General features: G+C 43.7%; 1 protein-coding gene across 1 annotated transcript in view; it reads right to left on the bottom strand.

Moving 5' to 3' along the window:
• Positions 1-15,445, bottom strand: part of ARHGAP42 (Rho GTPase activating protein 42) — a 332,632-nt gene that overhangs the window by 121,729 nt on the left and 195,458 nt on the right. Inside the window, exon 5 of the mRNA XM_088456728.1 lies at positions 7,860-7,961. Within this exon, the coding sequence (XP_088312854.1) occupies positions 7,860-7,961 (102 nt within the window). The remainder of the gene's footprint in view (positions 1-7,859; positions 7,962-15,445) is intronic.

Raw genomic sequence — 15,445 nt, 5'->3', positions numbered from 1 at the left:
GCTATAGCATTCAGTAACCGTCTATGACCACAAGCCTTGCGCTCAGGCTCAGTTTTTAGTCTGCTGGTCCCCTATGTTGTGCTAGTGCTGGCACTGCTCCTGCTGAGCGTGCCGACAATTATTCCACATATAAAATCTGTCATATTGTGTCATTTAGCTATATTACATGAGTGATGCACTTCATTAGTCTCTGCATACCTTTGCCTTTCCATTCTTATACAAATACAAACATCCACATCAGCATGAGATGCATTTGGTATCCCGCTGCACAGAATGTCAGCGCTGAGAATCCCGGCGCCGGAATCCTGGCATCTGATATCCCAAAGGTAAGTATTAGGGAAAGGCACTCGGGTGATGGTTAGCATAGGCAAACTCAGGGGGGTTTCCGTCTGCCTGGAAACCCCCCTCCCCAGCCCACACCATGACCACAATAGAAATAGTAATATAATAGATTGTTACTAGTGCTGCATGTTCTTCTCAGTATCACAAATGAAATAATTAGCACCACCTGTGGATCTTTTAACATGTATCAGCATGTAATAAATAACCTGAGCATCAACTAGAAGATCTGGAAAACATGCACTGTTAGGGATGCACTGCTATAGAGCCCAGTATGTACATATACAGTATGTCCAGGGCAGTGCTAGGTTCTTCTGCTGCTCCTCCAGGCTCCCGGATTTGCTCCAATAGTCTGGAATGGTGCCCACATCTAAAATAAATACATTCAGCTCAGGCAGGATGGCCTACTGGCGCATCTAATGGCTTACTGTGATCACTGGTCCTGTATATGCTGGAATTGTTACACACAATACACTTTGTATGATGCTTACTAAAGCTGGTTAAGTACTAATTATGCCCTCTTCATTGACAGGCCACACTCGCTCTAAAATTAAACCTTTGGAAACCCCCCTCTGGAAATCCTGCGTATGCCACTGACTGTTAGGGTTAGGCTAGTGGAAGGGGAAGGTTAGATTTAGGCTGCGCAGGGGGGATAGGATTAAGCTGCAGGAGAGGAGGGTTAGGCACTAGGGTGAAGGGTTAGGCTGCGGGAGGGGTGCGTTAGAGTTAGGCTGCAGGGGGGATTAGGATTAGGCTGCGGGAGGGGAGGGTTAGAGCTAGGCTGCAGGGAGGATTAGGATTAGGCTGCAGGAGGGGAGGGTTAGAGTTAGGCTGCGCAGGGGGGATTAGGATTAGGCTGCGGGAGGGGAGGGTTAGAGCTAGGCTGCAGGGAGGATTAGGATTAGGCTGCAGGAGGGGAGGGTTAGAGTTAGGCTGCACAGAGGGGATAGGATTAAGCTGCAGGAGAGGAGGGTTAGGCACTAGGGTGACAGAGTTAGGCTACGGGAGGGGTGGGTTAGAGTTAGGCTGCAGGGGGGATTAGAATTAGGCTGCGGGAGGGGAAGGTAAGAGTTAGGCTGCAGGGGGGATTGGGATTAGGCTGCAGGAGGGGGTTAGACTGTGGGAAATGTGGGTTAGGGGAAGGGTTAAATTCAGTGGTGGCTCCAGAGGTGGGGTTGCAGCGCAGTCTAGAATTCAAATAGGGGATCCACGCCAACTGTCACCCCAAATGCTGCCAAACCTTGCCGGCTGGGACTCACTGGCAGTTGGTGTGGCTCCCCTATATGAATTTTAGACTGCGCTACAGCCCCACCTCTGGAGCCGCCACTGGTTAAATTACTTACCTGCATGATTTTGACACCGAGATTCTGACTGCCGGCATTGTGGGATCACGTTCCCAACCCGTCACCATTATCTGCAGAATAGCTTCTTTGCAAACAAAAAAATCCCGATAAGTGCTGCAGACGGCCGTGCTTCGGGTCTAACTGCATAGCCCGGGCAGTCAATTATCCCGCGGTAAACTACCACAGCTAAATGAAAGTTTTTCAGAGCCTCTTAAATAGAAAGCTATGGGGGCGGCTGCTGTGAGCGCTGCTCCTTTCTTGCGGCATTAAATACTGTAGGCAGGGTACTTACTTTTACCTTAAACTTGTGGAAACAGCCATTTCTGCATATTTTAAGGACATATCTAATTTGATAAACAGGACCCAGAAAAAAAACGCTCTATACACTACTAAATCCCTGCATAATTCCTATACACAAGGATCTGTCAGATACAGATTACAGAAACAGCATGCTCCGCTTTCTAAAGAGATTACCAGACTGTGCTAAAATGCGCTGAGACTTCTCCAGATCCCATGGGCTGTGAGTAACAATATTGGGATCCCTAGAGTATCAAACTCTGTGATCACAGTATAATTGGTTGGGGTCTCAGATGGGAGGTGCTTAGTTCTCAGGTGGGAGGTATAGGTGGCCAAATAGCATCATTTTGCCCTTGACATTCCAGGAGAACAAGCAACTATGGGCCTGATTCAGAGTCGGATGCTATTTGCGGCCGCTCGCTCTCAAAAAGGGGCCGGATATTTAAATTGAGCACTCGCTCTTTGCGGTTTGTTGATGCCTCTATGTCTGTGCGAGCGTCCACTAAATGCGCTCGCTATTTTTTCAAGACGCCCCTTTGCCGTTCGCAAATCACGTCATCTCCTGTTTTTATTAGACTAATCGGGAACATCGAACGGCATCTGAACTGCTCTCAGCGCTTGAGGTAGGAATTGCTTCCCACAATCACTGCGAGCAGTTCAGGCTAAAAGACAACCAAGTGACGTGATCGATGGCGCTCCTTTGCTAATTATGCACTCCCATTAAACGCCCTTTTGACCATTGGGCACGCCTGCGTTCGCACAACCACTCCCCCGTTTTCAAGCACCTTCCCGTTACCACCCACAAACGGCACATTCTGTCACTCAAAATAGCAGCCCCTCTGTGTTTTACGAGCACACGACTTCCGACCACAATGACTGGTTTGCGCACGCGCATTGCGAACCATACGCATGCTCAGTTGTGCGACCATCGCTCAGAGCGAGCGTACGGATTCTTACGAGCGGGTCTCTGAATCAGGCCATATGTTATACCAAGACAGTCTAAAAACAAACACAATTTTCAAATACTTTAATTCAATAAACAACTCAACCAAAAGATAAATGAGAGCTGAATAATGCTGTTAAAGGCCCAGGTTTGTGTTCTCTTATCACTTTGGAGTTTCAGGAGTTGGTTGGGGGTTTATGGTTTGCTAGAACCAATGAGATCTGAAGGTGCGCGGGCAGTGTTTGGGTTAGATGTACTAAACCTTGGAGAGAGATAAAGTGGAGAGAATTATAGTACAAACCAATCAGCTCCTAATTGTCATTTTGTCAATCACAAACTGTAAAGTGACAGGCGCTGATTGGTTTGTAGTATATCTCTCTCCACTTTATCTCTCCCCTAGGCTTAGTACACCTCCCACTTTAAGAGAATAGATAGATTTATATAAGCTGTAAATCCTGTTTGCTTTGATCCACCAAATATAACACCCATTCTCCACCATATTTGCTCTTGTTTGGTTCTAATCATTTATCTCCTTCCAGACAGAGCAAAGCAAGAGGGACATCATGGCCACCAACGGCCACTGACGGCGCAATTTATGGTTGGGAGCACTGACATATATGTGGCAGTATTGTTATACCTTATAGTGGCTTTGGACGTTAACCTGTGAAGAAGGCCACCTTGTTGCAGTAGATGGGAATCCACAATTTGGGGAAAATGCATACTAAGAACCTCATGTTTACTTTATTCTAGAATTAGTTTATAGAATTTTTATTACTACAGAGTTTGACAGGTATCTAAATATGTTCTTAGTGCTAAAACTGTGCTTCTGCATTTTAGGAGTTTTATATATATTTAATGAAATAACCTAAGTGATATGTGAGAGCAAACTGCTGTTTCTGCATAATTTAAGCATATTTTAGTATCCGAGTCAGCAAAAGCAGACTAACAAATAATTTTCAACGAGGACTGCATTCTGGACTAATTCATCAAGCTCTGAAAAGCCGTCAGACGATGAAGCTGGACAGCATCACAAGCAAGGGATCTTCTCCTCCGCTGGCAGACTCCATTCTCCGCCCATCCCTTCTGCATCAAATTGTTTTCTGCTCATGCACCACACAGTGAGTAGTAGAGCAGGCTATCCATGGTTCTACCATCAACAGTCTCCATTGATGGTGCCATTTGAAACCATCGACAGCCATCAGTGCAGCAACATTGCATGAGTGGGAGGCAGGACTTTGCTGGCAAATCAGGAAAGGGGTGGTGCTTAGTAAAGCAGCAGGTCCCGGAGCTAAGTTCTATGCTCCAAGCATTGTGGAAAAAAAAATACTGTCTTGCTGTCTGACATCGATATTGGATAACCATCAGATCTCCGCCATTGATGGCAAAACCATTGGCCATTGGTTGCAAACCATCTATGGTTGCTAACCATTTATGGATGATAGCCAACTCTAATGAATAGGCCAGGTTAGGACCTGGAAGTAAAATGATAGCAATCACATCACTTTACTATAAATCAGTGGAGGCTCCAGAGGTGAGGCTGCAGCGCAGTACAAAATTCAAATAGGGGAGCCACACCAACTGCCATTTCAAACTCTGCCAATCATTGCCAGCCGGGACTCACTGGCAGTTGGTGTGGCTCCCCTATTTGAATTTTGGACTGCGCTGCAGCCCCACCTCTGGAGCCACCACTGCTATAGACCCTTTGCTGGGGTAAGCTCTTATCGGAGCTGCTGAGTTTTTTTGTTACATTCTATTATTTTATAGAAAGAGCCATGTGGATGACTGTCTTGGGAGAAAATAGTATTTGTGTGAAAATTAACTATAAGAGGGGCGTCATTCACGCTAGACCCATGCGCTGCTCCATACACCCATATATTTTAATGGATGGCTACCTTGGTTTTTCCTGGGTGAACACTAGGGCTATCTATCACTGCAAATGGGGAGAGAGAGTTGATCTGGAGGATCAATCAAAAGCAGCAATCATGGAAACTCCAGCTTCCCAATGGTCCTACAGCCAAGCTCCAAACTCCCAGTCTCCTCCCAGTCTAAGGAGCAGAGGATGTCGCTGCACTTCCCACCTGCCGAGGTAAGAAGCAGCAGGAATGAGGACGTAATGCCCTGTGTGTGTGTTTAGGTGGGCACCTAGGGTGCCTAAAGGAATTGTGCCAGCCCTGTATGAAGTGAAGGAAGAGCACTTATATCTTTACTGGCTTCTATCAGAGTTATGGAACATATCATCTACTCCTGTAACATAATTATATGCCTACGTGGCAAGACACAAGTCTGAAAAACTGATGCATAAATCATCATATATTTGGCATACTTGTCTTAGAACAAGCAACAGTTGCACTTTGCTGGGCAAGTGGCCATATTTTGGAATTCCGTGTATGTTTAAAGAATAGAAGCCAAACTAATTAGAGGCTTGTTCAATACAGCTTTTTGCATACTGCACACTTGTTTCTGAAGACGTGTTAAATAAAGCTTTATTATGGGAATTGTAAGATTTCTCACAAAATAAAAAAACATTAAAATAAAAACGAAAAAAGCTAAATTGTACTTCTTGTTCCATTGCGTATCTATATGTTATCACTTGTCTGGAATGTGTATTCTTATAATATGCTGTAATAGATACGAAGTATGGTAGCAAATATAGGAAAAATTGAAGCAATAGCCAAAACACAATGTGCTCTTACTGTATGTGAAATAACAAATTACAAGATTTATATTTTCAGCCTTTAACATAATACTGCATCTGAGTAAGATGACATACAAAGAGGGCGTAAAATGAACATAACAGGATAGATAAAAATGCAGTTGAAATGCATTAAAAAAATGTAAATATTTATATTTATTTATATATATTTATTTAAATAATATATTATTATTTTTATTTATCTGAAATAAAGGCCTTTCAAAGCCAGCAACACAAAGCAAAGTCTGCTTGTGCATCTTATTTGCATAGCATTGCGAATAAGATGCATATGTGACGAGAAAGGTGCATGAAAATACGCTCGGCATAAGTAAACTCGACTAGAAGGGCTGTTTAACGTGACTGCTACAATAGAGGAGGACAAGTACAAATGAGTAAATTAAAGCAATCTGAAAGAGGCAAACACCTTGATTTATTTCATGATACGTAAATTTTTTTGAGAATTTCTTCAGGATATTAGAAAAAATTTTTATATATTTTTCTTTCAGTATTTTTTTATTATTTTAAATTTTATTCAATTTTTCCTTTTTTTCAGGTTTTTGCTGCTGGTTGTCAGTCTCTACATTTATATTATATTTTTACTTTTCATCTATAAAGTCTTTGATCCTCTAGATTATTTACATGAATGTAATGTTATATATATGACAAGGATTATGTGTCTGCTATACTACATTGATATATGCTCCATTTATTTATTTATTCCAATATTCCAATGGTAATGATAAAATATGTGTGCTGTTGTTTACTCTGCAACCCACAATATAGTGCTGGCCCTGACTTGCATCTCACTGTGGAGAGACTGAGAAACCCAGTTGGAGTTCCTGTTTGCGTTCCACTGTGAAACGTACGCCTCAGTGTGCTTCTCACCGTGGAACTAACAGCCGACTACCAAGGCCAGTGCACATTCGTCTACATGCGTTTCACCGAGAGAAAGCATCCGTCTCTCCTGGCTTCTTTTTTATGCGGTGGCTGCTAAATTGTGTACAGTATAGGGATGGCCATCAGTGGCACAAAACCATCTATGGTGAACTATTTATGGTTTGCAACACTTGATGGCCACCGCTGCCGAGGGGGCACAGCGGGCATCAGGCTAATCAGAATCAGTGGTGGGACTAAGCTCTGTGTCGTCAGAAATAGAAAATCAATCATCGGGTCCTAGTCAGCCATTGATGGTGGAGAACCATTGCATCTCTGAGAATGATGGCAAAACCATCGGCAGTTAATCATCAATAGTTAATTATCGATGGCCATCCCCAGTACAGTGCCGATCGGGGGTTATTATCATATTAGATTAAGCATACACAGGTACTTCTATTGATGTATTATTTTCTATACATGTCTATTTTTCTAATATATGTTTGATTGCGTTCCACTTTATTGTTATTGTTTCTGGGTTGGTGTCCATATCCAGTTTTGGCGCGTGTTGGCGCAATTTTTGTCTATATGAGGGTTTTTTTGAATGATTGGGGGGGGGGTGTTTTACCTGGGTAACATTGGTATATAGAGGGGATTGGGTCACATTTTATTACGACTGAAATGTTGATGTATGATGCTATGGCTTCTGTGTCAATAAACCCTGGAGATTTTGTTTTAAGTCTATTGAGTGCACCACCTTATTTATGTTTTCTGCATTTGGGATCCTAGGACTCATTTGGGTAGCTACCCAAGCAATATAACATTTCTGCGAGACTCTGTTCTCTAGTATCCTGAGATGGCGACAGCTATAGGACAGCCGTGTGTTACATTTACTGCCACTGTCCTTCTTAAAAAGCCTTCCCCATACTTCACTATTGCTGGTTGGGGGCTTGGTAAATAGAGAGAAGTCCCTTTTCCTCCGAAAAAACACCCGTTTCACCAGGTTTGTGGGCTTACCTCCCTTTAATAAATATTCTCCTGAATCATAAATGTTGTGTCTACTTTATAAAGGTACAGTACCACTTGTGAACTATAAAGTACAATATAATGAATGCCTAGAATAATTATATTTTCTTATTTCAGAGTATATTTTTGCTCACTCAATGACTAAGTAACTGTGATATATTGGACTGCATGCACCATTGCATCTAAAAAAAAATATTAGCACACTTTTCCTGTACTCCCATCAGCCCAGATAACATTATTCCCATTTCCAAATACACAATTACATAGTAGGCACAGACTCATGACTTAACTTAGGAATCTGCATTTGAATTCTTGCCAACTCAAGAAAACACATAGAACAATTTACCTCTTGTAAATGGGCCTCTTTCTTCTTTGATGACAAATTCAAGTGTTTCTCTAATATTGAGTAATATTTCTCACTCTCTTTGTCAAACTTCTTCTTTCCTTCCTAGAAGATGAAAGCAAAAACTTTAACGTTTGGAGTTCCATGGTAATTACCAGCTAACAAGCTTAACGTGATTCCTAAAAGACCACTCATTAAACCCAAATACAAGTCAATGAAAAAGGAGATGACGCCTTGTAACAGTCACAATTATGAGAGTAGCGCCCCTGCACCGTCAAAGAACTGAAGATTGGTAACCTTAGCTGTTACACACTGGTGCCATCAGTAAGAAGTTTGGGTCCTCTAGTCGTCCCAGACCTACACAGCAACCTGAAAACCACATGTTTGCAGAATGGTGCCCATTGCTGCCCTTTATAGAAAGACTGGCGAGCATAAAACTAATTACGCCATGATAACCGTAATCTTTGGATCATTGGGGGGGATTCTATAATTAAAGGGACACTGTGCAATTTCTGATGATTTCATTGGCTTATATGTATGTACCTTCTTGCATCTTTTACTTCATACACTGTTTTTTATTTTTCCACTCTTCACCCCCTGAATTTATATAGTTAGATGTTTGTTTTTTCTTTTTATTGAGACAAACTTACTTTGTGGATACAAATGCATTTACGGTAATATAAAAACCACAAACAGCTTAATCAGGGGCGCTTGGACATACAACCCTTGATGAAACGCATAGAAGACAAAAGGAAGTGCACAGTATATTAATGTATTTAGTCAAATTTGAAGGAGAGCATGAGCAAGTGTAATAATCTGGAGGTTGATGTTGTCTAACTAGGGTAACAGTCCAGCTTATGTTAGACATTAGTGACATATAGCTGTAAGTCTGTTAAACAGCAAAAAAAAAAAGCCACAATCAGGTCTATTTGTTAATGGCGACAGAGCCTTTCTTTGCCTGAGTTAGGGCGTCTCGCAACACACCATGGGGATAGACCTTGCCAGAGAAAATATTAGCCATGGAAGACTTGTTAAGAAGGATTGCCATGGTGTTGCTTCTACCATGGACGGTTTTACCTATATGCTGGGTATGCGGCCGAGTAGGGCATCACATGGAGGAGGGCACACTGTCTCGGCCACGCCTGAAACATACAAATTAGAAAAATATTCATCAGACAGACTGTGTCACTGTGACACAGCTGTCTGCGCAGGTGTGACACAGCACTAAGGAGGGCGCTGGCACCGCCAGACCAGTCTTCTGCTGCCACTGCTCAGGGCAGGACATGAGCCGGCAGGTAAGTGTGAGGGGCTGTGATGGAGAGGGCAGTGATGAGGGGCTGTGATGGAGAGGGCAGTGATGAGGGGCTGTGATGGAGAGGGCAGTGATGGAGGGGGCTGTGATTAGGGTGCTGTGAGGGCTGTGATGGGGGTGCTGTAAGGGGATGTGATGGAGGTGCTGTAAGGGGATGTGATGGGGGTGCTGTAAGGGGATGTGATGGGGGTGCTGTGAAGGGCTGTGATGGGGGTGCTGTAAGGGGCTGTGATGGGGGTGCTGTAAGGGGATGTGATGGGGGTGCTGTGAAGGGCTGTGATGGGGGTGCTGTGGGGCTGTGTTGAGGGGACTGTGAGGGGCTGTGATGAGGGGTGCCATGAGGGGCTGTGATGAGGGGTGCGTGAGGGGCTGTGATGTGGGGTGCTGTGATGAGGGGTGCTGGGCTGTGATGAGAGGTGCTATGAGGGGCTGTGATGAGGGGTGCAGTGAGGGGCTGTGATGGGGTGTGCTGTGATGAGGGGTGCAGTGAGGGGCTGTGATGGGGGGTGCTGTGATGAGGGGTGCTGTGAGGGGCTGTGATGAGGGGTGCTGTGAGCGGCTGTGATGAGAGGAGATGTGATGGGCTGTGATGAGGGAGGCTATGATGAGGGGTGCTGTGAGCCGTTGTGATGAGGAGACTACGAGGTGCTGGGATGAGGGGTGATGTAAGGGGCTGTGATGGGGGGGTGCAGTGAGGGTCTGTGATAAGGGGTGCTGTGAGAGGCAGTGATGGGGGAGTGCTGTGAGGGGCTGTGATAAGGGGTGCTGTGAGAGGCAGTGATGGGGGAGTGCTGTGAGGGGCTGTGATTAGGGGTGCTGTGAGAGGCTGTGATGGGGGAGCGCTGTGAGGGGCTGTGATGAGTGGTGCTGGGCTGTGATAATAAGGGGTTCTGTGAGGGGCTATGATTGGGGGTGTTGTGAGGGGCTGTGATGGGGTGATGTGATGTGGGGTGCTGGGTTGTGATGAGGGGGGCTGTGAGGGGCTGTGATAAGGGGTGCTGGACTGTGAGGGGCTTCATGGGGGGAATGAGTGAGCTGAGATGGAGGTCCACTAAGGGGCACCAAAATCTATATCCACTTACAAAAAAAAATTGGCTCGAGTCGGCCCTGGCTATTGCCATCTCAGCATGGAAATAGAAGTAGCAGCCCATAGAAATAACCCCTGCAGTAAGATGTTACCGCTCTCAATAAAGTGTAGGGACGTATGCTAAAAAATGCCACCAATTCTTAGAAAATTGAACCATTTTCCAAAGGGATGCAATAGTTGATATACTCCTGCTGCAGTCCCTAAAGCTATGGGACTTCATAACTGTAATCTTTGGATCATTGGGGGGGGATTCTATAATTAAAGGGACACTGTGCAATTTCTGATGATTTCATTGGCTTATATGTATGTACCTTCTTGCATCTTTTACTTCATGCACGTTTTTTTATTCTTACACTCTTCACCCCCTGAATTTATATGGTTAGATGTTTTTTTTATGTTATTGAGACAAACTTATTTTCTGGATACAAATACATTTACGATAATATAGTTGATATACTCCTGCTGCAGTCCCTAAAGCTATGGGAATTCATAACCGTAATCTTTGGATCATGGGGGGGGGGATTCTATAATTAAAGGACAGTGTGCAATTTCTGATGATTTTATTGGCTTATATGTATGTACCTTCTTGCATCTTTTACTTCATACACTGTTTTTTATTTTTACACTCTTCACCCCCTGAATTTATATAGTTAGATTTTTTTTTTTTTATTATTGAGACAAACTTACTTTCTGGATACAAATACATTTACGGTAATATAGTTGATATACTCCTGCTGCAGTCCCTAAAGCTATGGGACTTCATAAAAGTCCCATTTACCAGCTCTGAAAGCTTAAAGTCATCTTTAAATGGTGTTAGCCATTGCAGCCTATGGTAAACAACATTGCAAAGCTTAAACAGTGCTTCCATATGTGCGGCCCGATGGGTGAGCTTGTGTACTGTTAGCTCATCTGGGACGGACTTTTTAGCCTTTGCTGAGATGGCTCTTTTTGAAGCCCATGTACCATTGTCTGGTTAAATTGCCCCAAAAAGGCATTCCAAATCGCAGCGGTAAAGAAATTTATTTTCTGGGGGGAAGTTGCCGTACATTTTTAATAAATAGTCTCAGACTAGACACTCTCCAGAAATAGAAATGTAACTAGACAGGGAGAGCATTAGGGCAAACTCCTAAAAATAGCCAAAAGGAGGCATGTTGCTTACACTAGCTATTAATATTATTAATGCTATCACTAGATTATAAGGGGCCATGAGCTTGGCCCTCCCTGCGCTTGATTTTGAAGCCTTTGCTTACTATGTGTTCCTTGTCTGTTTCAGTTTTATGCATGTCCTGCTTTCCCCACTGTCCTGTGCCAAGGTACAAATCAATGATAATAACAACAATTACTTATATATAATCCGTAGCCCTTTAAAATAGAGAATGAACACAAAATTAAACATGCATACAAAAACAATTCAGAAGTTTTAGAAATTTAAATTAAACCATACATGCTTATCGTCCCGGAAGTCGCGGGAGGCTCCCGATTTTTCAGGTAACCCCCCGCACCACCGGAAAGGTAGGCATTTCTCCCGCATACTGCCCACTTCCTAGTGAAGTGGGCAGAATTTTCTTGCAGATCGGAGGGGCCTGACGTATTGGGCGTGACCTAATGACGCGATTCTATGAGATTCGCATAATTTGGCCTCGCCCCTTATTTAAATATGCGGTGTTCGCTGCAAAGTACCACGGTGGGGGGCGGGGGTTAATGACATGACCCGTCCAACCCCATCCCCAACACCTCCCATCAACTTCTCCTCCTGGGCTTCTCCCGGGGAGGAAAAGGTAAATGTCGGCAAGTATGAATTAAACTGTCAGCATTCCTGTAACAAGTAATATAGACTAAAGGGGCCCATGGGAGTGCAAACTCTGAACATTACTTACAGATTATTTAGCAAACAAATAGTGACATGAAACAATGACAAAATGACATTTCTGGCACAAATATGAAAACAGGCAAATTCCTTCCAAAAAAAACCTCCTTGATGAATAGACACAATTATCACTTTATATTTTCACCAATTACATAATGCAGTACAGTCATTTGGTGGCTGGAAAAGACATCGGGCTGAAATGATGGAAGAAAGATTATGATATCAATCACTTCACATAACTTCTTATTAGGAAAATAATGTCATCATGCAGCACATTCCGACATTCTTCTCTGTCTGCTTTGGGGAAGTGTAATTAGACACTAGATGCCACAATGCTGAGACTCTGCTGTAGCGATTTAAGCATACTTGCCAACTCTCCCTGAAATAGTAGCAATCTCCATGTATCCCTGAAGAGTCTAGTAATCTCCCTGATTGCACCTTATCCCCATTATGAGTTTGTTATATAAAAGAAAAAAACAGAGATATATAGATTCATATGGGAGCATTAGTATAATTTCCCTGCATTGGGTAAAAGGCACAATGATCCCTATGGCTACATGCATTTTCTGTAATGTATCATTGTGTTTTTATCAACATGTAGATCTTACCAACTGCTTTGGGGCTCATTTACATTTTTATGTAAATCAATTTTATGACACGCCTCTCAGATGTAGCAGTACACGCCACTCAGATGTAGCAGTACCATACTGGACTACTTTTTTTTTACTCCTGGGGAGGAGAAGCAGGAGGGTGACGATGGGGGTGGGGTGTGGTGTGTCGCTTCATTAAGCCCCTCCTTTCACAGTAAATTGCCGTGATTAATGCATAATTCTTGTGGAATCGCGTCATTAAGCCGCACCCCGTACTCAGAGACTCCCGATCGCCATGGAAATTCTCCCCATTCTATTCACTTCACTAGGAAGTGGACAGGAATGTGGGAGAAGTGCCTACTCTACCGGGGGTGCGAGGGGTTACCCGAAAAATCGTGAGCCTCTCGTGACTTCCGGGAGAGTAGGCATAATAATAATAATAATAATAATAATAATAATAATAATAATAATAATTTTATTTATATAGCGCTTTTCTCCTAAATGACTCAAAGTGCTTTACATTTACAGTACAAAATAGAAAATAAGCTTAAACAAGGGACATTAGTGAAATGCTTGGGTGAATAAGTGAGTCTTGAGTCTATTTTTGAAGGATTCTAGAGTGTAGGCCTCTCGAACTGTGCAGGGAAGTGAGTTCCAAAAGGTTGGAGCCACAAAACTGACGCTCGACCCCCAGACGAATTCTGTGAGATTCTAGGTACTGTTAATAGTCCTTCGTCAATGGATCGCAGTAATCGAGTGGGACAGTAAGGAATCAGAAGCTGTTTCAGGTACCCTGGGCCATGGTCATGAAGGGCTTTGTAAGTTATTAATCCAATCTTGAAAGCAATTCGCCATCTGACAGGCAGCCAGTGAAGGGAGTAGAGAATGGGTGTTATGTGGCTGGAACGTGGCTGGTTTGTTAATAGCCTGGCAGCTGCATTTTGTACCACCTGCAAGCGGTGTAATTCTTTTGCTGGGAGACTGAGGTAGAGGGCGTTGCAGTAGTCTAGGCGTGATGATATAAATGCATGTATGACTTTAGGCAGATCTTCTGAGGGAATTAAGTGCTTGATTCTGGCTATGTTCCTCAGATGAAAGAATGAGGATTTGATTGTGGCTGACACCTGATGTTTAAGTGTCAGATGCCACTATCCAGGACAACACCAAGATTCCGCACTTGTTTAGTGTTTTGTAGTTCTGAACCCCCAAGCGTAAGTCCTGTTGGTTGGCTATGCTGTAGCCCTGTCCTGTGACCTATCATAAGGACCTCTGTTTTATCAGGGTTCAGTCGCAGCCAACTGGCTCTCATCCACTCCTGAAGCTCAGCTAGGCAGCCATTTAGGGTTGTTATTGGGTCCTTTGTACCTGGAGCAAAGGACAGGTACAGTTGTGTATCATCTGCATAGCAATGGTAGACCAGGCCATGACGTCTGATTATTTCACCCAATGGTAGCATGTATACTGCAAAAAGCATGGGGGATAGTATAGAACCCTGTGGGACACCGCATGGAAGTGGCACTGGTGATGCATGTATGAACAGTACACTTTACTGCCGCCTCATAGGTGCTGCATTCACAATCTCCCTGAAATGCTTTTTGAAAAGTAGGCAAATATGGATTCAAGACTATGGGGCCTATTCATTAAACCTAAAAATTCTCTAGAGATAATTATGTTTAGAACTCGCATGGAGTTCTACCTAATTATAGGTGGAATTCATCATTCCACCTCTCCATAAGTATCTATTCCGAAAAGCTGTCATTTTTGCGATGACAGCTTTTCGGGAAATAGATACTTTTCCCTGCATACACTACCTTATCGCATCTGGAAACAGTGCTGCGCATGCGCTGTTACATCTGTAAAACCAGCGCATGCGCAGCACTGCCTACAGATGCGTTAAGTTTGTATACCCCCCCGACCCCCCCACCCCCCCCCCGCTCACCTCCCCTATCCCGACTTATATGTCCGCGCAGCAGCCTCCGGCTCCGTCCTGCTGGTCTGTCATGTGGTTTCCCAGCAGACCACATGACAGATTAGAAAAAAAAAAAAAAAACTTTTTTTTTTCTCAAAACTTTCTTGTGCTCTGCTGGGGAGCACACATGTCCGACGAGCCTCCGGAGCCTGAGGACGGAGCAGAGTGCCGGAGGGACTCGTCGGGGGACCTGCACACGCGGATACAGGTAAGTTGATTCTGCTATTCGCCACCTCACAGTGGCGAATAGTAACTGCATCAAATTCCGAAAATTCATAATTTTCGGAATTTCATGAATACCACAATTTCCACATCCCCATACTAATGTATGGGGAGTGTGGAAATTAACGCAGGGGAACTTAGCAAGGAGATATCTGTGATATCTCCTGTGCCAAGTCTGTTCATGAATACCAAAATAACGTTATTTAAGGAAAATGTCCTTAAAAACGTTATTTTAGTGTTGATGAATAGGCCCCTATGGGGTCTATGCAAAAAGCATAATTTAAGTTAAATCATGCGGAAACTAACGTTAAGTATCACAGCTATGTAGGAACGGGTTAACGGTGAAGATAATGCAATTATCTTCTCCGTTAATGCCTGACTCCTACAACATCACACTGTAGAGAGCAAGTCATTGGAGAGGGGGGGGGGGGTTACGAAAACTGTTCCACTGGTACATGTGAAGAATCCCAATAGCAACCAATCAAGTTCTGTGGGTAAATTTACTAAAGTGAGACTTTTTAGAAGTGGAGATGTTGCCCATA

Source organism: Taudactylus pleione, unplaced genomic scaffold, assembly GCF_031769625.1.
Source record: "Taudactylus pleione unplaced genomic scaffold, aTauple2 ptg000711l, whole genome shotgun sequence".
Taxonomy (NCBI): Eukaryota; Metazoa; Chordata; class Amphibia; order Anura; family Myobatrachidae; genus Taudactylus; species Taudactylus pleione.
This window is presented reverse-complemented; position numbering and strand designations above follow the sequence as displayed.